We start from the raw sequence: 22931 nt of genomic DNA, 5'->3' as shown, positions 1-22931 counted from the left end.
AAATTTCCCCTGGTGCAACTTGAGGCCATTTCCTCTTGTCCTGTCACTTGTAGCCTGGGAGAAGAGCCAACCTCCACCTGGCTACACCCTCCTTTCAGGCAGTCATAGAGATCAACAAGGTTCCCCCTGAGCCTCCTTTTCTGCAGGCTAAACACCCCCAGCTCCCTCAGCTGCTCCTCACAGGACTTGTGCTCCAGACCCTTCCCAGCTCCCTTTCCCTTCTCTGGACACACTCCAGCCCCTCAATGTCCTTCTTGCAGTGAGTGGCCCAGAACTGAACACAGGATTTGAGGTGTGGCCTCAGCAGTGCCGAGTACAGGGGGACAATCACTGCCCTGGTCCTGCTGGCCGCACTATTGCTGATCCAGGCCAGGATGCCATTGATCCTGGGCACAGCTGGATCATATTCAGCCACGGCTGACCAGCACACCCAGGTCCTTTTTCTCTGGTTGGTTTACCAGCCCCTGCCCCCAGCCTGTAGCACTGCCTGGGTTGTGACCCAAGGGCAGGACCTGGCACTTGGCCTTGTTGAACCTCATACAGTTTGCTTTGGCCCATCAAGGCAGCAATGATGGGAGGAAGCAAAGATGGAGCTGAAGTCTACTTTGAAAGAATGAGAGGTTCTGGACTTAAATTTTAACACAGGAAAACCTATTCAAATGTTGAAAGTTAACTTTTTTTTGTTGTTGTTGTTTGTTTGTTTTTTGTTCAGAGAGTGGTTCCAGAGAGATTAAGCAGCCTTCATTCTTGGAAATATTAAAAACCTGATTGACATGGTCATGAGCAACCTTCTATTGGTGACCCTGCCTTGAGCAGGGGCATTTAAATTCTTGAGGTGTCTTCCCACTTCATGTATTCCCCGTTTCTGTCATTTTCAGCTATGATAAAATACTGCCTTCTTATTTGATTTACCTTGATATTTGTAAAATATTAACTGGCAAATTAAGAAAACATACCATTTAAATACAATATTTTACATATCTCTGTTATCAGAATTAGTATTCAGCAACACTGACTCTTTAGCTCAATTTTGTGCCAGAACTTGGTATAGGCAGAAAGTTGGATAGGAGAAAAATTATTAGTGATTAATGTATACCATTTATATGGTGTGATCTGAAAATGCTGTGAAAGATAGGCAGAGATTACATCAAATTGTTCTTACCTGCCTCAGGGCTGTTCTAACTTAGGATAAAAAAATAAAACCCAAGCTGGAAGCAGAAACAGATAGGTATCTGAAATAAATTATGATATAATCTATTGCTCTCTTTGCTGCAAGGTTATCCCAGTGCCTACAAATATTCCTCAGAGATCCACAGCGTCTGTCTTTAAAAGTCACCAAGCATTTCTAATTTAAGGATTTGTTAAAGCTATTCCCTACTCCTCACATCATCCAAGAACAAGCCTTTAATCTTGTCAGAAGTTTATGACTAAATAAAAACTCTTAACTGAAATTTTTAAAAGATTTTATTGTGGTGAGACCATTTAGACCAGAATGCTGTTAACAGTCAGGGAATTTGGCCTTTAGTTTGAAGACAAAAGGAAAATTGTTGTAAAACTTTACTTCTTTTTCCTGTAACCAAACCACCACCAACAAAATATCCCATTAAAATAAATCAAGTATTAAAATAATAACTGGAAAAATGTTTGTTTTCTATGATAGTTTGCTATGCAAGAAACTGAATTACGGAATTTATTTATAATAAATGGAGAAAATTTTATGTATTTTCTGATCACTACCAGATCAGACTGATACCTCTAGCCTGCATAATTTCCATCAATAAAGCATCAAATGGCATTTTATATTTATATGGTCACTTAAATATATGGGATAGTAGGCCAAATATGATCTGAGAATTAAATGAAATCTGGAGAGAAGAACCAGTACAGGATCCAGGTTTCTAATCAGCTTCTATTAAAATCAGAACAGGCCTTTTATTTTTTTTTTTATACATATCTATTGGTGCCAAATCCAGCCTGGATGAATAAGGGAGACAGAGATCATGTTCCACAGACCACCACAGATATCAAACCATTCTTGAAAGTCATGCAGTGACGCTTAGGTGAAGTTTTTCCCCAACAAGGGCTATTGTGGTTGCCTGAAATTTTTGATGTGCCAAAGTGGAGCAAAGTAAAGGGATTCAGTTTTTGCAGGATGGGTGCTCAGCGCTTTATCGCAGGTTCCTTTGAAGTGCTGAGCCCAGAAACAGAGAAAGCCAACCTGTCTAGGAAATTGAACACCAGTACTGAGTCTACTAATACCCCCTATGTGCCTGAGGTTGTTCTGCTCAAGGGACAAAAGCCATGGGACAGCCCAAATTCTTACCATTTCCCTCTTTACCCTCCAAGTCAAGGTGGATACATGAATGGTACATGGCCTCTGCCAGATCCTGGTTCATGTCCAGCAATGACCAGGCTGACAATTTAGCAATATGGTGATTGTATTTCAGGGCCATGGAACACTTCTTGACACAGCTTCCCCTACTATAGATGCAGTCTATATACCCCTTTTAAGAGCAAAGCCTGATAGTTTGTTAGCAAGTACGTTACAAACACAGAACCACAATTCCCTCCCTCCTTAGCATATGCTTAATGTATAAGGGGATGGGATTTGAAATGTAACTAAATGATAGATTGCACAGAACTGGAACTGTGATTTAGGAATTACAATTTTAAAGTTATAAAGAAGAATGCATGTGAATACACAACTTGAAAATAGATGACAACAAGAGAAATCAAATAAAACTCTTCATTCCAGATCGTCTGTGAAAACTACAGTGATTGTCATCCTGGAGAATTCTAACAGACCTCCTACATCTATATTGCACATGAAGGCAATTTCATCAGGCCCTTCAGTGCATGGTAACCCCAGAGCACAACTGTGTCTTCTCAATAGTGTTTCTTTATCATTATGGCTTTGTACTGCCAGCTAAACGCCCCTTTGCTTTACCATTTGTTGGACAATTTGAACGAACAGAAGGAAACAAGGAACATAACCCAGGAATGTGTGCTTTGCTCAATTACAGACAAAGATGTTAAACCATCATAATGCTCCCTGCCAACATAATGAAAAACACTGAGATGTTCACATCCTAAAAAAACAGCTGCATGTACAGGTGTCTGCACCAGATGCTTCCCTAAGCACAATGTGATAAAAGTGATTATTCCTCACTCAACAGAAAGCAGTCCCTAAGCAGGGTATTTAAAGAAGGATGATAACAGAGGTAATTAGGAGCCCCATGCTTCACACACAAAGCAATGCTTAAGAGGGTAAAGCTGAGAACCATCTGTCTTTACATGTGGACCTGTGTTTTCATTTGTGAATTCATCATAAAAAAGGGCAGTTTTTAGCCTCATTTCTCAAACCAGATCCTACTTAGAAACTGATTAAGAATTAAACAACATATCCCTGGTTTTAATAGGTGGTACTTTGCCCTTCAACTCCAACAGGAACATAAGCACTAAAAAGTAATACCAATGGACTGTTCTGTGAGGAGTGAAGAATATCCTGGTCTTGTCCCAAAGTATGCATATAGTGTTTTTTCCTACCTTTGGACTTCCTGTCATGGTAGCTTCTGCCTCGGTAATGGTGCCCACTGTCTGTGTACAGATTCTCAAGATCTTCTTGCCAGGAGTCCGGGTTAAAGTGCTTGAGCAGATCCTCCACTGTGTCAAATGCAGCAATGGTCTGATCCAGGGCTTCTGCCGTGAGCGTAGGGTCAGTCACTGATGGAGAGGGATAGGATACCCCCTAAGAGTGACATACATCTCAGTGTACTTGGAATAAATCACAGCACCACTTTAAACAATTGAAAACAGTTATTGAGAAACTTGTCTCATTATTGAGTTAAACAGCTACTTCGGGCCATCACTTCAAGTCTTTCGGCCAGGACTTTCTTATACCTGTGTTTTCTTTTTGTATGGAGAAGAGATACCAAGGAATGCCCACTCAAGTCCCAGAGGAGATGCAGGGAGCAAAAGCACTGCTACTGCTGTACTGGTAGTATTTACATACGCTCCTCAAAGGGAATGATGGTTTGCACATACACAAAGATGTATTGGAAAGATCTTCTGAAAGCATTCTGATGGCCATGGCCACAGAAATAGAAATAGTAGCTTTCTTGGTTATTTCACAAGAGGCAGATCAGAAACCACAGCAGAGAAAGACAAATTAAACAAGTCTACTAGACTATCTTTCTCTAATCAATTTGGACAACAAATTTGGCATGGCTAAAGACTTGAAAAAATGGCCCTTTATTCCCCAAAATTAAATATATTACAAAACACTGATGAATTGCAATTGAATTGACATCTTTAACCAAAAATGCAACTTACTAAGCAAACAGAAAAAACGTGATTATTTGGATCTTGGAGGTGCTGGTGGGTGAGAGGCTGGACATGACCCAGCCTTGAGCACTCATAGCCCAGAAAGCCAGTGGTATTCTGGGCTACATCCAAAGCAGTGTGGGCAGCAGAGCAGGGAGGGGATTCTGCCCCTCTGCTCTGCTCTGCTGAGACTCCACCTGCAGTGCTGCATCCAGATCTGGGCTCCCCTGCACAGGAAGGACATGGACTGTTGGAGTGAGTCCAGAGGAGAGACACCAGGCTGTTTAGAGGGCTGGAGAAAAGACTAAGAGAATTTAAATTGTTCAGCCTAGCGAGGAAAAGGCATCAGGGTGACCTAAATGTGCCTTCCACCAGTGCCTGAAGGGAGCCTACAAGAAAGATGGAGAGAAACTTTTTACAAGAGCATGTAGCAATAAGACAACATGGAATGGCTTTAAAACAAAAGAGGGTATGCCTGGATTAGATATTGAGAAGAAATTCTTTACTGTGAGGATGGTGAGACACTGGAACAGGTTGCTGAGAGAGTGTGTGGATGGCCCACCCCTCACAGTGCTCACAGTCAGGTTGGAGGGGGCTGTGAGAAGCCTGGTCTATTGAAAGGCATCCCTGCCCACAGCAGGGCAATTGAAACTAGGTGATCTTTAAGGAACTTTCCAACCTATTCTATGATCTCAGCAATGTAACAATGAATATTTGGATGACCAACATAGTCATATCCTCACAATTATATCGTAATACCTAATGGAATATTTAATTTCCCACTAGTAAAGACCAAGTACAATTCTTTAGGTGTTCCCACTGAACTTCTGGCGCAATTCAACTTTGATGACAGAATGATAGTAGCAATTTCAGTTTTACTGGAGTGGACTTGAAACATTTTTAGGATTCTTTATTTAGAATCATAATACTCACTATCCTGATATCACTTTTTCCCTTGTTCAAGCACAAGCCCAAATAGTATGCAAATACTATGTAAAATATGTACAAGAAAAACTATTAATGCATATCTCTTACTTTCTGAAGGACCACAATCAAAATACATTATTTTTTCCAAGAACAGGCATAGTATAGCACAAGAGTTGTTTGCTTTATAAGTTAAAACACTGGGGAGAAACCCCTAGAAATCGGAATTTTTTCATGAAAACTCAGCTCTGAAGTAATGCAGCAGAAACATGCCATTTAAAATTAATGGCTCCCAAAATATTTTTTTTGCCTCATCTCCCAGGCAAATGAGTATGGTAAACTACTAATCTTTGTGATTAACTTCACACAGTTGGGTAGTAATGGGAGGGTCAACTCATTTGAGTAAATTCACTCACTTGTTTGGAGGATTGAGTCTTTCAATTCTTATTATAATAGTTTTGAAAAATATATATCTTTGAAAATAAAACACTTGTCTTTAGTGGTAAGCTATATCACAAAAGTAACAATCCTTGACATTTTCCTGCATATGTTTGCTGAAAACATGGATGGTCCAAATTATTAAAAACCAGAAAGAGAAGAAACAGAAAACATAATAATAGTGCAGTCAAGGAAGCACAGCTCCCCTTTCCTGTTTTCCACCAAGAGCCCAAGAAGTTTCAGAGGACCCACTTCTGACTGCAATGCCTCTCCAGTGCAGTGCTAAGAAGGACACAGTGCAGAGGCCTGTAAAAATTCATGACCCCTTAAAAAGTAAGGCATATCTCAAAGCCTCGCTCCTGACTTCTAAGTGGCTTGGAATAGACTGTCAGAGAGATGGAAGTCCCAGGAGTCGGAAAGCTCACAGCAGCAAAGTGAACACAATATTGTTATCTGAAGCAGTGTTGCAGGATAGACTGTGCTGCAGCCAGCACTGCGCAGTGTGCTAACACAGCTGCTGAGGTTACGAAGGGAAAAGGCACCCAAAAGCTACTTTCTTACTGAGGACAGCTTGGTGGAGCTCATGGCAGCCCAACAGGGAAATATCAGACCCCAACTGCCTTTCAAAAGTGAGGGAGATGGTGCAAGGATGCTGAAGAAACAGGAGCATAAAAATCAGGCCACAGGTGTGTGGCTTACACAGTGCAGGAGTGTTTTTTTCCAGATGTATAATTGTACATTTCATCACTGAAGTGGAGGTCAGGCTGTGAATATGCAGGGCATTTCAAACTCCTGCAGGCAGCTGGGATTCCCCATTTTCTTTTCATATAAAAGATCCTACTCAAGAGATTTGTGCAGCCACGTTCAAACACAGAAGAAAGCTTAACTTTTTCTCAGTGACAGCCAAATCAAGAGGAATTATTTCAACAGCTCAGATAGCCTCCTGGCAGCAACATCATGTGACAGGCCCAAAAGCAACTTCAAAGCTGCCAACCCAACTGCTTCTCTTTTGTCCTGCCAAGAATGAGGTGCTGGCTTTAGGAGAGTTTGTGCTCGTCGTAATCTGGCTCCTGAGATCACATCCAAAGAGGGGGCAAGAGGAAGAGTGAAATGCAAGAAGCAATAAAGAACAAAGATTTTCCACATTACATACCTCTTTTGCATTTCTTTAAAACACTGAATAAATTTTTAATTTAATGGAACACAAAGGTATCTTTTTTTGGTATGTGCCCCACACACAAAAAACACCCACAAAAAAACCAACACACAAAACCAAAAACCAACACAAACCCCCCCACCACCACCCACCCCAACACACCCAAAAACACCAAACACAACAAAACACAAAAAACCCAAAAAACCACCACATGTGCCCTTGCCCTTAATTTGTGGTCCCTCATTCTTTTCACTTTCCTATCTCTATTGTGAACCTGACAGGCAATTCAATGTGCATCACAGTTTTTTCTTGGTCATAAAATTACTTCACAAGTAATGGAAATTAACCTTATAAGGAGTGGATTTTGTCTCCTTTTTTGTGGGGGGAGGTGGTGGTTGCCATGATGGGTTAAGGGCAGAAGTATTTGTTTTAACTTTCTAAGAAAAAACCCAAACAAATAACCAAAACAAAATATGACCTCAGACATGGAAGAAAGAATTTGCTCACTCTAAAATTTTCATTCTGAGACTTGTAATGTGTCTAGATCCTAAAATGAGTCTTCAGGTTGACTTGAGGGCTTGAGAGATGAAACTCACACCTGCCACTGCAACTGAGCATCAGCAGTATTGTATGTCATCTTGTCCAAGGCTAACGGATCTGAGTTTGTCCTTCTACCCCTCAAGACCATAGCAGAATCCCTGAATGTTCTGCTCCTGAAGAATCTGAATGTCCTCAGACATTTTCCTTGGTGCCACTGTGAAAAATTGCTCAGTCTCCCTACCTTATTTTCTCTGAGAATAAAAAGGATTTGTGGGTGCAATGTGCACTCAATTGAAAACAGTATGTTTCATTAGATAGGGAATGACATGGGAAAACCAATGAAACTGAGGTTCTGTATCTGGTTTAGCTGTAGGTTTCCATGGGACCTTGGGCATCAGCTTGCTACCTGTAATATTTGTATTGAACTTCCTTAGCTGCAACACATCAACAACAATTTTTCAGAAAAAAAGTGGAAGATGAACTTTATTTTTCAATAAGAAAATTATACTGTATTATTGTTTGGTATATTGTGCATTTTATGATGTTAAGCTTGTTGAGTAACATGGCATTTAGCATGTGCTTGATCTCATTGACATAGTTACCTGATGAGGGAGCCCTAGGCTTACTTTTTCGAACATCAGCCTGCCATATTTTTAAACAAAATATTCCATCACATTGATTTTTTTTTTTTTCCCCTAAGCCCATATCAGAATGAAAAATGAATTTATGTCTTTTAGTAAAACTATTCTAGCATCTCCTGCTTGGCACATCCAGTAGATCTCAGCCCTGCTAGCATCACTCCTCAAGACTTTCAGCCCAACTGGTTCCAGGCAATCAATGAATTGTATCATGAAGGGCAAGTGTCATCTGCAAATTCAAGAGTAAACACTAGTGAGATTGGTTTAACATCTTCTAATTTTGGCAGCACAGAATCTTGTCTCTACTTGCTGCCTTGATTGGACTGTGATCAGTAAACTTTACCCGTATTTTATTTACTGCTCCTTCACCAGCTACTCCTGCCAGCTACTGTAACAAAGCTGCTATCACTAAGCTCTTTTCCATGAATGCTCCAGACATTGGTCTCAAGTCTTCTTTAAGCACTTATCCCCATCTCATGTGTTTTCAGAGGAGCTAACAAGAGCTGTGATGTGGTGCTGAGCAGTAGCAGAGCACACAGAAGAGGACTGCCCATATTCTGAACTGTCATACTACACTGCCATTCCCCAGCACTTGGAAATGAAAGAGAGGACAGATTTTTTGCCAATGAAGAGTCAAATGCCAATGAAAAGTCAAATGCAATGAAAAGAAAAAGAAACTTTTACACTGGATTACTAGTGGTTTTTTTTCCTTTTTTTTCCATTCTAAATTTTTGTCCTAAGCTGCATTTCACTGCAAAATATGGAGTAACTATATCTAACTTCAGATATTGTATTTTATTGGAAACACTTAAAAACAAATTCTCACTATTGACAATGAAGGTCTAGATTAATTTTCCTGCCAGCCTGTTTTATTTATAGTCTTCCGTGTAGGTCAAGACATTTTATGATTAAAAACTTTAAGTTTTTATCTTGTATTTTCATACTGGCAGGATGAGTTTGAAAGCAAGAAATGTTTCCCAATGGATGTCTCGTGTTTGCAACAGCTAATGGCATATCCTGAATCTTTTATCCCTAAAAACATACTGTTTGGCTCCAGTATGGGTTGGATAAACACTTTATTCATCTTCTTTTGAAGGTGAATACATGGTTTCTCTGTGCAGGTGCCATTTTTTGAGTTGGATTCAGGCCATGCTATCAATCCATCCATGGGCAAAACAGTGAGAAATTACTTACTGAGACAGAGCTTGTGACTGACTCCCAGTTGGTTTCTGAGGCTGCATGCTGGAAATCATCCTAAGGGGAAAAACACACCGGAAAAAAATCACCGGTAAGGCAATATCCTAAATTAACTACAGAATCTAGAAAATGTTTCAGCATTCAACATCTGTCACTTTTTCTAACCCTTTTTAATGCAAGAGTCCCTTACCATGTGTCATTCCTAAATAGAGCTACTTCCATTCAGGTTTCTCCCTTTTCAATGTTTATTAACTAGTTCCTTGTGAGCTCGCTGGAACAAGAATGGGTGAATATTTGTTGTTGCTGTTGTTGTTATTATTTATTAATTTATTATTATTAAAAACAACAACACAATAATAATAATAACAATAACAATAACAATAACAATAACAATAACAATAATAATAATAATACCAATAGGAGATGTGCTGCTTTGCATAGCAGGACCTAATCTGGTCAAGGACATTACATTCATCTGCCAACATAAATATTAAACACCATCTCTGTATGTCTACAATCAGAGTATTAACGCAGTTGCCAAACTGATCTGTTGGAAAGAATATGAACATGCTAATTCCCTAGTACTACTTAGTCAAGGTGAAAAGCAGGGTAATCTAATCCATTTGAAAAGTAGTCCTAACATGACTGTACTGCTTCTGGTACTTGTGTTGAACAGCACATGATCATCACTGTACTAGGTCCTTTACATCAAAAGACACAGCCACAGTACATTCCTATTAACAGTGTCATTGCACAGAATCTCTGGGCATTTATGATTAATTTGAGCACAGGGATGGGATTTGTATCATCTATCTTTGGACATCTACAAGGCCAACATCTGGGCTAGCTATTCTTGTTTCCTTTTGCCATCAACTAAACCTGGAATTTCCAGGGTGCAAATCATCTGATCTGTTTTAGAAGCTTACTTTGGGATGACAATGCACCTTAAAAATGCATTTTTGTCTCCACTGTCTCTATAAAGGGGACCTGGGAGGATGAGCTTAGATACGGATCTCAAAACTGTAGATATTGACATGTGGTCACCTAAATCCCATTCCACTTGTCTGACTAGTGATGAGCAATCACTACTTAAATAATGAAGAAGCCATTTCTTTAATCTGTTGGCAGCTTTACTTATTTCCAACTGGAATAACTGAACCATGAAAAATGGGAAAAAAAGGCAGCATTACAGAATGGTTATTAAACACACACATGCAGTGAATAGCTAATGACTGGCATGAATATGCAGGTAAGGAAAGTGGACTGAAGTGACAGCATGCCAAGATTTTGATTTCTAATAATAGAATTTATAATGAAAAGTTTAAGGAAGATGGATCAATGCATTGGCTCACAATTTCATACTGACTCAGTACCTGATAAGCTTTTTTTTTGAGCTGGCAATTGAAAGGGGAAATGGAAGAGAAACTGCACAGCTGATGCTTGCTAGACTTGATCCTGCATTGGGCCATACATATATATGCATATATTAAATTATTTCTTAGGAATGGAAAATAGAAAATTGATCTCATAATCTGCTAATTCACCAATAAAATTTTCCTTCAGTTGAGAAGGAACAGAGCTGCTCTCAGATCCAGAATCAATATACTTGGATTTTTAATGTTTTTAATTTGCTACAGAAAAATATTTAAATGCCTCAAAAGTCACAAGATTGTTTATTCAATACCATTGCTGTTTCTTCTACTTCAGTATTTAAGATTAGTAGAAATTAAGAAATCCCATCACTAAGTGACCACTGAAGCTGAAGGGCAATTAAAACGTTAATAATATGTGGTCATTTTCTGCCAAGAATACAGAAGCAAAACACTGGTGAAATTTTCAATGCAGATTTTTTTCTTAAAAACAGTAAGGAGATCTGCAAATGCTATAATCAGGTCATAGATAATTTTGAATATGCCTACCTTGGCCACATTCTCTACACATTTGATTGCCCAGTTCTTGACAAGCCACAATTTAAATTAAGTAAAAATGTATTTGAAAAGCTCATGAATCCTCTGGTAAAGGCTGCCAGTTGCAAAACTTGGAAATAATTTCCTCTCTGTCATTAGCTTCCATTTAGCATTTCCAGGAAAAAAGTGTCATTGAGTTCTAAAGCATTATTTAAAAACAGGAACAATTTGCTTCACTGAATGTTTTGAGAAGACTTTAGTCTTGTGTTCAAAGGGATGGTCCACTTGTTTTATCTAAACGCAGATATCAAAACTGTTTCTTTAGTCTGTGATTCTTTGAGTTGGTTCATGCCAGGAAACCCCTCCAAAATCCTGATATAGACACGTGTACCACCTGCTTCTTGGATCTCAAACCTGATGACTGCACATTTCGACTCTGATTATATTCAATCTGCATAAACTATTCACAACTCTGTGGCTTTGTTCCACCACCACTCAAGGCAGCTGCAGTCATTCTTGGCTTCTCGGTGCTTTCAACCTCTACAGTTTGGAGATTATTATTATCTATGGCTTCTGCTTGCAGCTATTTCAAATAATAATATCAAAGTGGTTATCATCATTACAAAAAACCCTCTCCTCCTTTCTTACCATTGCTCCTAGCAGAAGCTGAAGGACAAATCTATTTTCAGTGCTAACTATTCAATTCATACTACCCCATTCATATGAATTTGCCTGTGATTGCTTTGGCTGTTGTTTGGCTGTTGTTTCTTCATTACTTAAAACAACAGTAAAACTTTCAGTTAAAACATTTAAAAAACCACCAAAATTCTCACATCTTTCCTAACTGAACAGGGAACAACAGGGTGGTAGTAATTTGGCTGCATCACCTTGACAACTGTCCTTCTATTTTTGTATTTGTGTCATGGTAACGACAAACTTTACCAGAGATCTCAGCAAAACATTGAATTAACAGTTCTACAAGTAACAAAAATACAGGCAAAACAACAGGACTGCCAATCAGCTTCTGATAGCAGCTACATTTGGTGAAGAAAAATGTCTTCCAAACATCAGCTTCCAAAATTACACCTCAGCAAGACAAATCCTGAGTCAGTCCTCAGAGTTAAATATGTATGGACATTGATATATTGTTCTTGGCTCTGTTTCAGACAAAGAAAAGCTACTCTCTCCTTCGCAGACTGACTTTGTCTGTAACATGTCTCCCACCACTGATCGCCAATAAGTGACAAGGAGTCATGGGGAATACTTTGTGTTTCATCCAGGACTTTACCAAGTGGAGACCATGATACAAAAGCACAGCTGTCAATGATATATGAGACTGCAGAACCACATAGCACTGGTTGCTGAGGAAAATGATTTGCTGAGGGTCTGAGGGTCCATGAGCTGCAGCAGCACAGGCTCTTCTGTGTTGAAGCCATGGGGCTTGGCAGGGTCAGTAGGGTCAGTAGGAACAGAGAGGCATCAGGAAAACACCTGGGATATGGCTGGGAAGGTCGCCAGTTTGAGAAGCAGGTTGTCACAATTCACTTTGTTGTACCACCCATGTGGCAAAACATGCACGTCCTCCCAGCTATGCCAAATTACTGCCTGTTCCTCAAATTAAAAGCAAGAAGCATTGTGATTCGTCATATTTTATGTAGTTTATCACTGTAGACTAGTCTTTTCTCATCTTGCTGCATGACTATTATGAGGAAGGATGCCTGGGATGGGTATTAACCACCACAGGGCAGGCACAGCACAATGGCAGCTCTCTCCAGTGCAAAGAAGAAGCTCTAGATCTCTGTAAGCTTCTCTCTCAACTATTTTTCTCGATCTGCAGGTTTCTGGGGTGATTGGATTAGATTTGGTAAAAAATAGTTCATCTGACAAAACAACTACAAACTGTGGCTAATGAAAGCTGAGGCAATGCTCTCCTCTTCAAGGAGTGAGAAGGGTTCTCAAAAGAGCTGCGATTAACAAGAGTCCAAGCAGCGTCCCTGACTGATGCTTAGGGCCTACTGGTTCAATAAGGTCCTCTCTTAAAGGAGCCACCTTCTCTACTGTGCCCATTGACTCACAAGAGAAGTGAGGGACAAAGGATCAAAATGCAGGCATGTTTTTGGGGCAACTAAGCATGACAAAGGGGAAGAATGAAGTAAACTAAGAAAATAATTGAGACAGAGATGCTGAAGTGTTGGGCTCTGCCTGTGGTCACCCCATTTGCGGTATTTAGACACCATATCTATAAATGATCCAAAAGAGAAGCGGTTTCTAGAAATTTACAGAAGAATGTGACTAAGGGATATACTGAGACACACAGTAGATCCTGCAAAAACAAGTCATGGGATAAATGGGGCATGTTCTAAGAGGTCCAGTACAGAAACAAAAAGAAGTTGTTAACTCTCCCTGGAATCTAAGAATTAGGGATGAAAGACAATTGAAGGTCTGTACGGAAAAATTAGGATAAATTGCAAACTTCAAGAAAAAAGGGACAAAATTATCCTAATATTTAGAATAATAAACAGAAACTCAATGATACCCATTTTTGAACAACAGTCAACATGTATATGACATGCAGAGTTATGTGCAGACAAGCTGATAACCAGATAAACTTATATTTGCATATAGTAATAACAAATTATAAGAATCTGTAAATCATTTTTTCCCCTGCCACAAGCAACAGTACCAGTATTTTCACTAACAATTGAATTTATAGGTATTACGTTCCCTACACAAAGCAACACATATTTCAAGCAAATAAACACCAAACTCAGAGCATGCTATATAACAGAAATGGTGTTATGTAAGTTAGAGGCAAAAGAAAAATCAGGGCTCCATTCAAAAAATGCTGTGACATACTCAATTTTGTACACTTCCACCGATTAATTTTAATGCCTCATTTAGCATTTTACTACACTCCAGTTTCTAGAACTATAAATAAAAGCATAGAGATTTACACTTTGAAATATCTTTTTCTTGTCCCACACTTTCATTTTGTCACACTGCTAGGTTTTAATTTAGTTTCAGAATGGTACTAACTACCACTTCTCCTAAGGGTGCTGAAAGATACCTACAGCAGGTTGCTCACTAAGAAGCCAGAGGCTGCATTTTTCTTACAGTAATGGTCAAACCACTGCTCTGTTCAGCTCTGGTGACCACACATTAAAATAAAAGATACTGAATTTGGAACATTGCAACAATGATTGCTCGTAATCTGGGAATCATGCCTTGCAATGACATGTTAAGTGTAGCCCAGAGTCTTTCAAGAAGGTTGGACGTAACTTGACCTTGTCTCTCCAGACAATGACCTATGCTCTGCTACAAGAGCCTGTTACCAATGTCAGCAAGCTCTTCCATTTGGCACAGCAAGCATTAATGAGTCCAGGTAGCTATAATGTGAAGGCAGAAATATCCAAACTGGAAGTACGAGCAAATTTTGCCACTGATGTCAACTATTACTGGAACAGCTAAGAGATTAACAAATAACTTTAATCTTACTGAATTTGCTTTTCTATTTTTTGATGCAGGCCATATAAATGCAGACCATCCATGTCAACATTTTTTTTAAAGTCAGTAACAAAAGGTAAGCCAGCCACCAAAATGTCTGATCTCAAATGTAATAGTGTGATTCTTGCCCCTTAAAAAAGACAAATTGAGTTTCTGAAGCCCAGTTGCCACTACATATCAGTAGTTATATCCTTATCAGCTAAGTTAATACTAGCGCAAGGCGACATAAAAAGTCCCTCTTGATTTTTTCTGACACATTTACTAGTTATAAATGAACAGGAAACGTAAAATACTTAAAATTTCAAAAGTTTAAGGCTGTAATGAAGATTTAGGCTAACTGCAGTTTGTTACATTTATTTATGGAAAGCTGAAATAAAACTGAAGCAGAAGAATATATTTAAAAAGAGTTATGTTTGGTCAATAATCCTCTTCATCCTTCACCTATCTCTGGAAATAGGGATTATTGGGTGCACATTGGAAGAGTGCCCAAGACAATGACATTTAAATAATCTCTCTAAAAGGTCACATAATACTTGTTCAAATGAGATGATAGTTACGCCTTTGAAAAATCAGATGTCATCTGACATTGTATGTCATTATACTGCGAGACATCTGACACTATGAGCATCCTGTTTGCTGCACATACCCACAAGAAAGTGCACAGGACTTCATTACCATGCCGCGTAAATTGTGCGTTACCTTTATTTTTTCCATTTGTCACAGAGGCCTGTCCTCATATCTCCATATACAAGAGATTTGCTAATAGCTAAGCTGGTGTAAACTGCAGTTAAGCAATTGTAAACAAAATACAAATCAACCAACATTCATTGTAAATATTCTGCAATTCCTCCTTTGCCATTTTTATCTGAATGGCAAATTTTGATTCTACAATTAAGCACCAGGATACAAAACTTGAAAGGCTCTTCCAGGCTGTCTCTTCCAAATGCCTCAGACTGGTTGGCTGTTTTCACACTATTTTTTTCTTTATTACACTTATGTAAGTACCAGCTTTATCCTTTTCTTCCCCTCCCAAACTTGCTTTCTGCAGTAATTCTGAAGAGATGTTATATCTCCTCTCAGCATCCATTTTATTACACTAAACAAGCCAAGTTGTCTTGGCCCTTAGTAAGAAATGTCCTCTTCTTCCCCATTGTCCCTGAACTCAGTCCAAGAAAAATGTGGTTGGTCTGTACCATGGAGACCAAAAGTGTACAAAGTATTCCAGAAAAGATGCAAGTACAAACTCATTGGTCACATGCCTAGTACACTGAGAAATTTTCTTTTCCCTTCTTCACTAACCAGTGAGATGCCATTTAGCTGTGAATACTTTTGCTATTAATCTCTACACGAGTGACCTCTTTGCTCATTTTTGGGCTGTTCCATTTCACTGCAAATCAATTCTCTGCTGCTCAAGGTCATCCAGCTTGCCTCTCCAATACTCTGATTTTCCCATTCATGAGCAACGCGCTTCAGCTCTGTGCAAAACCCATTAAAATACTACACTGTAGGTTGTACTCTGGTCTCTGACACATCCCAAAAATAAAACTGACCATAAGACCAACCTGTCAGAAATTCCCATTAGCAAGCTGTCCCTGGCTGCATACTCCCTTCTGCATTACAGGACACTGCCTCCCCTTTGATTGCCACATGCCATCTTCTCCAGCACAAGGGACTGTTTCCTGCATGACACTGGGTGAGATGCTCCTCTAGAGTCCAATTATATTTGCTACATGGCATTTCCTTCCACTCTAGGCTATCCTTCAGGCTGGAATGAGTTTCTTTGATAAAGAGATGTGGAGGTTTTTTTACTAGTTTCCTGCATCTTTAGCCACCTTTTTTGCTGACAAGTGCCCTGTAAGCATTCTAGGTCGAACCAATGAGCATGAAGGTGCCCTGGCACTCTCCTTGCCATTGATGCTGTAGGCATTCACTGTCTCCACAGGAGCCCTGGCTCACCTTCCTGCAATCCAGGGATGCAATCCAGGTGTGTTAAGCTTTCACTGCATCTGCTCCCTCCTCCCTTTCTATTCCTATGGTATACAAAGGAGACCTGCTTTCAGAAGCGACTCCCTGTGCCTTATGGTCTGCAGTGCCCACCTCTCAACAGTGACAGTGGAGGCTTCTAAAGGCTCTTTGCTCACCTTGGTTTGGTGTCTAAGCACACCTGGGCCATGTTGGCATCCTATTTTGCACGGCTTGCTGTTCCCCCTGTGATGCCCCGTGCTGGCTCTGCCAGGGCAGCAGGGGACAAATATCCAGAGGGATCCTGATCAGGATCAGGGTGGTGCTGCACATCAAAGTGGTGTCCAGAGCTGCCAGGTGGAAAAAACCTTGGGAGGAGTGATCCCATGAGCCAAAACTTGCTTGAGCCAAAACACAGGTCAGTGTCTAGTGCCCTTGTGAGGACTTTGGTGGACTTTTGCCATGCTGACTGGCAGGGTTTTGGAAGCAGCTTCCCTGGTAATAGGTGACTCTGCCCTGAGGAAAACTGAAAAAGCTGGTACTTCATTTGCCTGGTAGTGTCCAGGTGGGCAAAAAACTCTTTTAGAGTTTAACAGAAGGCAGTGACAGCTGGTTATTTCAGGTCCTCCTTCTTGGTGTGACTCATACCAAATGGGAACATACCAAAAGGCCCCAGTAGTAGGGATAGAAGGAAAAATATTAATGAGAGACAACCTCCTAGGAACAAGCTATTAACTTTCTGACTTCTTTCCTCTTGGTTTTCTACACACTTTTTATAGATTTAAACACGGTCCGTAATCAGAGAAAAATAATCATTAACAAATACAGTATAATTTCATTTAATATTCAAAGTTTTTCATTGTTCTACCAGGAGGATCAACTAAGTGCTCTGACATGCACACTTACATTTTCAGATGTCATTTGGGAGAAACATGGAAGCAATAATAGTAATAACAAAAAACTCTAATGGAGCTAAGCAAATTTAATTCTAAAGCTGAGGACACAATGTAAAAGGGTACTGGTAAGGGACATTAGCTATCCTAGCAGCAATCCCAGCCTATTGATTTTTTGTGAAGGATCCATTTGTTTTTGAGCTCTCTGTCAGAGGATGCTATTTAATTCTGCAGTAAGCATGCAGCAGGAGCATGTGTTATGTTTCACAGATAATGCAAAACAAAGCAATTTGTTCATCCTCCTGCTTTGACTGGAAGGCACTGCATTTTCTAGGACAACAAAAAGGGACTGCTATCCAAATTTTCTATGGTGTTCAATAATCATAAAAATAGCAAGAATACCTAATCTTTGAAGAATAAAAGAAACATTTTCTCTTAGCTTTTCCAGGTTTTTGATGTGATCAAAAGCAGTTGATTCACTGCACACAGCACAGGATATTGCTTATTGGGGATTTTGTTTAACTTGAGTTTCATCAAACAGCTAAATTAAGGCAAAAATCAAATTATTCCAACTGAACTTCCAGACTCAGATATATTCCTAAGAAACAGCATTGCTGTTAAAGCTAAATAAAGGTACCTTAGGAACAGTTATGCCTCTCTTTCCCTTATGTATAATTTTACAAATATTAATTTCAAATGACACTATGAATAAAGACTAGGTAAAAAACAGCTTACATTTGCCACCTTTTTGCAAATAATCTAACTAAACCATGTTGTCAGTTTTGGGATCAGCTTACCAAAAACAGCCTTGAAAATCCTTCTAAACACCAAACTGAGACCACAATCTCAGGACCAGGAAGGTGTGTACTGGGCCACAATTAGTGCATGACACATTTTATTTGAATTCTGCCTCAATGCAAGCATAACCAAATAGACTAAGGATGGCTGTTGAATTATAACAAGCTAAATATTTTCAAGCAATGGAAATCAAGGCAAGCAGTTTATTTCAGTTTTATATTAATGACCTGGAAAATGTCACAGAAAATTGAAGCTGGAAAAAAAAATAAAAAGAAGTTGTAAACATCATTTAATACAAAGAAATATGGTAGGACTAGCAGAGGTCAGAAGCAGTGGCAGGTAAGAAAAACAAGCTTTCACTTAAAAGAATGTAAGTGGAGAAAAAGGTACAAGCCATAAACTCTATTTGATGGCACACATAGACTCAGAAATGAACTGGTGCCAAGAGCCTGGATGGAACAAAGATAAAAACCCATTAAATTAATCTGAAATGTGACATAGTGGCACAGCATGGAGGGTGACTTATGCCTGCACACACAGAGATCTTCCCCAGGGCACAAGGAGATGCTCTCCCCATACCAAGGGGACACCTACTACCACAAGTCACCAAGGGAAAACCACATCACCACAAATCACCACCTCCCAGGGGACCATGGGCACATGTGGAGCCTCTCCTCACTGGCAGGGGTGTGTGAGCATTTGCACATCTTTACCACCTTCCTACAGGTGCAGAACTGGGTTATGCTCAGAATAAATTGAGGTTTGTGAATGCAGCTCTTCTGGAAACATAAGATGGGTATACTCCAGACAAAAGGCACAGTTAGGTGTGTGTGATGATACCAGTAAAAATTGCAGGAGGTAGCTGCATACTGCATTTATGGAGACACCAAGGTGACACCAAACCCCTGCCATCCTGGCCTTGCAGTGCTCATCTGTGCAGGCCAGCTTTTTTGGATGCCCATCTCCATCAGAAATGCAGGCTTATGGGGAGAAAACACTGGGAGAATGCTCTCACACACTCTGGCAGAAAGACTTTGCTCTGTGCTTCAAAAACTCCGGAGTCTTTCTGAACACCAGACAGCAGTTTTTAAATATCAAACCCACTGACCGTTAATTTTCTAGTGCTGGTTTTCAGTAGAGCCCTCCTGGCCACCCTGTCCATCTTTGTCCAGGACTAGCCCTCCTGGGCAGCCACTGCACCAGCAGTAGGTCAGCACCCATGCAATACTCCAGATTTCAGCAGCTGGTATTAAAAGCGTTGTCTCTGCTTTTAATCTATTCCTTAATGCACCTGGAAAATGTACCTGAACCAGCACTGAGCTAGCACTGTCAGCACACAAAGTTGCTGCTAAGGTGGGAAAAGAGTGTTTACTTTCACATGTTTCTGATGGAGATAAATTATGTGTATAGGGAGCAGGGTGTCCTATTTTCTGCTGCTTTACATTATCTGCTCTGAGTTGGTTTTTTTGCTCTCTCTCTTCAGAGCTTAATAATGCCAATTTTTCTGTATAAACTCATGCATATGCAAAAAGAGGTGGAAGGCCTGAATAAGAACATGACTGATACATTCAGGTCCTTTCCTAGCCATCAGCACACAAGACCTTGTCTACACCACGCCTGCTTAGAGGAGAGGCAGCTGAGAGCTAATACATACATGTAACACTATGCACATTTTGAAATTGGATCTAATTTCCAGTCAGGCACAAAAGTTTCACCTCATCTGTAAAACCAGCAACTACTTTGTGTTTGGTTTAGGTTCCCATACCTACACAGCATTTCCAATTTCTGTTCACTTCTAGAGAAAGCGAAGTTTTCAGCAGCCTATTTCCATCACTTCAGCATGCAACACAAACCTCACAGAGCAGTCAGACTACTTGTCCTCACGGTGCCCAACTTCTTTCAAGAATTTTTTTTTGTTTCAAGTTTATTGTCCAGACCTTGGTGTGAGATAAATTTTTGCAGTCCCAAGGTAGGGTTTTTTATGCTGCCCTACAGCAGTGGAAAAATTAGCCTCATACTTTCTAAGCTGTTTTCTCAAGTTTAAGGGTTTTTTTTGTTATTTTCATTTTTCTTTCTTCAAAGATAACATTATTTCTCAAACTTACCTATAAGTCTGCAATCATTGAATCCCAGGGCTAATAAATGCCATTAACTGTGTCACTCACTGTCAGGAGTGATGAGAAAATGAAAGAAAAAATGACCTACATGTAAGAACTTTTGGGCTACATCTATATTAAGTGGTAAAATGAGGTAAAGATTGATCAGATGTGGTATGACTCATGTCTTCAGACATAATTATTACCCTGCAAAACAGAGTGGCCACAACAAACTGCTCATTGGAAACAGCCCCAGGCCTGTGCTGGCTGCAAACTAGCCACGCTAAAAATGTGGTGAGTGCAAACAACCTTGTGCCTACACCCTGGCTCACATCCATCCCGTTGAAAAGTCCCTGCTAACAATTCTGGGTACATAGAGTTCCTTATTAGAGAGTCTGATCTTGCAAGAGCTTGCATTTGGACTTGATTTATATGACTGATGGCTGGACAACAATGGTGCCTGGAATCAGGAAAACACAGTGAGACAACATGATGCCTGATTCCTAAAGTCTGAGGGAAACATTTTTTACCCTTTTTTACAAAACATGATCTGAGAAATACATCAGGACTCAAACACTGATTAAAAAGAAGCCTTTTTATAGCTGCAAGATTGGAAGTATTATTAAAAATAAAGGCTTCTTCAGGTTAAGAAAAGGACCTGGAAAATAAGTTTTATCTGCCACAAAACATCATTTTGTACAATTAAACTATATTCCCAAACAAAACCTATTAAAATGAAAGGAAACCTGTTGTTATGGGTCACAGAAAAACTGGATGTTATTTGATTCTGCTGAAAATGATCTAACAAGAAGATACACTAATTCCATGAACCTAAAAATTATTTTTAGCTTTCAGTATTATAGATGAGTTGCAAAATCTGACCTTGTGTTGCTACAGGCTCAGACCTTCTCTAATTAAGCTCTGACTAGTTATCAAACTGACAATTGAGGAAAATAGAACTGGATTTTTCTTGGTATTACAAGAGATAGGAAATGTGATAGCTCTTTCTTTTTCTTCTTTTTTTTTTTTTTTTTTTTTAATACCCTATATGTTCAAAATCAGTTCAATATGGAGAGAAATATGTGGGTACTAAAACAGAGAGGGAGTTGCAGGCAAAGAATGATGGTAACAACCCTGGCCCAGGGCTGGAGGAGGTGTTTAGTTCTGTAGCACAAATCTCAGCGCCATGCAGGGGGTCATTTTATGTAACAGTGTCATTTAGCTAAAAATTTTCAAGTAAGATTTATCCTATCAAGTCTAAAAAAATTATAAGAACCCTGCAACTAATAAAAGATATGTGTGTGAATGTACATGTGTAAGGGAAAACCAAAAACACTCTGCCATGTCTGTCACCTATTATGAAGACATGCATGGTCTGTATCGAGTGTTCAAAGCAAAACAGAAGGTTGTAAATTTAATAAAGATGTGTGCATAGAAAACACAAATTACTGTCTTTGGAAAGGCAGTGTACAGTGTGAAGGTTATTGAAGCCAGAACCACTGTGCTGAGCAAACAGCAGCAGCAGCAGCCTGTGAGCAAACCAGCTTCCCCTGCAGGGAGGAAGGACCTTCTCTGATGACCTGTTCCTGGGACTACCGAGTCAGAGGAAAAGTAGGAATTGTTGAAAGGAAGTGTAGAGATCCCAAGAGCTCCAGTCATCATGCCACCTAAGAAGGAGGGGAGGGATGAGAATAGTGCCCAGCTTTCTCACACTCATCAGACCACTCAGAGTGGTCTCAGGCTGATTTTTCTTCTTTCACCTTCCTGGTTCGGCATCTGGGATTGCTCTCTATTTTGCAGTAAGGTAATTTTTTGCACTAGAGAGGACCTAAGGTAAATCTGGCAGGAACAGGAAAAGCAAGCATAAACAAATTGAACAGCACAGCAGACAAACCTCTTTGTTCATCACTCTCAGTTTGGCTACACAGCCCATCCTGCTGGCACAGTGTCCCACACTGGAAGGTGGAACACCATCACCTGCTTCTGTACTGTCTTTCAGAAGTTAATCTCGTGGCATTTTTACAATTGTTGTGCCTGTTTGTGAGGTGGGAAGGTCTCAGGCAGCAAGAAGGTGTGAGGGCAAGCAGTGGTGGAAGCCAGCACCCTCCCCGAGGTCATGATGCTGCATCCAAACCCATGGACAGTGCAAACGTGGGCACAACCATCTTCACTGAGAACATGCAAAAATCACTAATATTATCATAACTCAACACATGGAAAGTCTGCTGTGGAAAGATGAAACCTAATGTGCTTTTAAAGGGCATGCTGTGTGGAAGAAGCAGACTAGGAAAACTGGGAACCCAAAGACAGACTTGAGCTGACAGATTAAAACAAAGAAAACACATTAAAAGACCCATTCCCAGCATTAGGGCAGCCAGGCTGGCCACTGTCATACAGACCTGCCTAAGCAAGCTACCCTGACAGGTGACACTGCACCCATAACACAGCCCTGGTGATGCTTGAACCACCAGACTCACTTTGGTTCACTACCATAGAGAACTTGCAAAAAGTTAAGAAAATCTGGGGCAGCTTTGAAAAGCGTGTCAAAATTTCTG

At 40.0% G+C, this 22931-nt stretch overlaps 1 protein-coding gene across 5 annotated transcripts in view; it reads right to left on the bottom strand.

Moving 5' to 3' along the window:
- PDGFD (platelet derived growth factor D) overlaps positions 1–22931 on the bottom strand; it is a 137320-nt gene that overhangs the window by 21136 nt on the left and 93253 nt on the right. For 3 of the 5 annotated variants that reach the window (XM_085064185.1, XM_085064178.1, XM_085064195.1), the window contains 2 exons: positions 9214–9273; positions 3547–3748 (listed from right to left, as the gene is read on the bottom strand). In XM_085064185.1, coding sequence (XP_084920311.1) covers positions 3547–3748; positions 9214–9273 — 262 coding nt within the window. The remainder of the gene's footprint in view (positions 1–3546; positions 3749–9213; positions 9274–22931) is intronic. The other 2 variants (XM_085064206.1, XM_085064216.1) reach the window with 1 other exon arrangement.

The sequence above is a fragment of the Lichenostomus cassidix genome, chromosome 1 (genome assembly GCF_008360975.1).
Source record: "Lichenostomus cassidix isolate B80296 chromosome 1, HeHo_3.0, whole genome shotgun sequence".
NCBI classification, from domain to species: Eukaryota; Metazoa; Chordata; class Aves; order Passeriformes; family Meliphagidae; genus Lichenostomus; species Lichenostomus cassidix.
The sequence above is the reverse complement of the archived record's forward strand: the minus strand, read 5'-3'. Positions and strand labels throughout refer to the sequence as shown.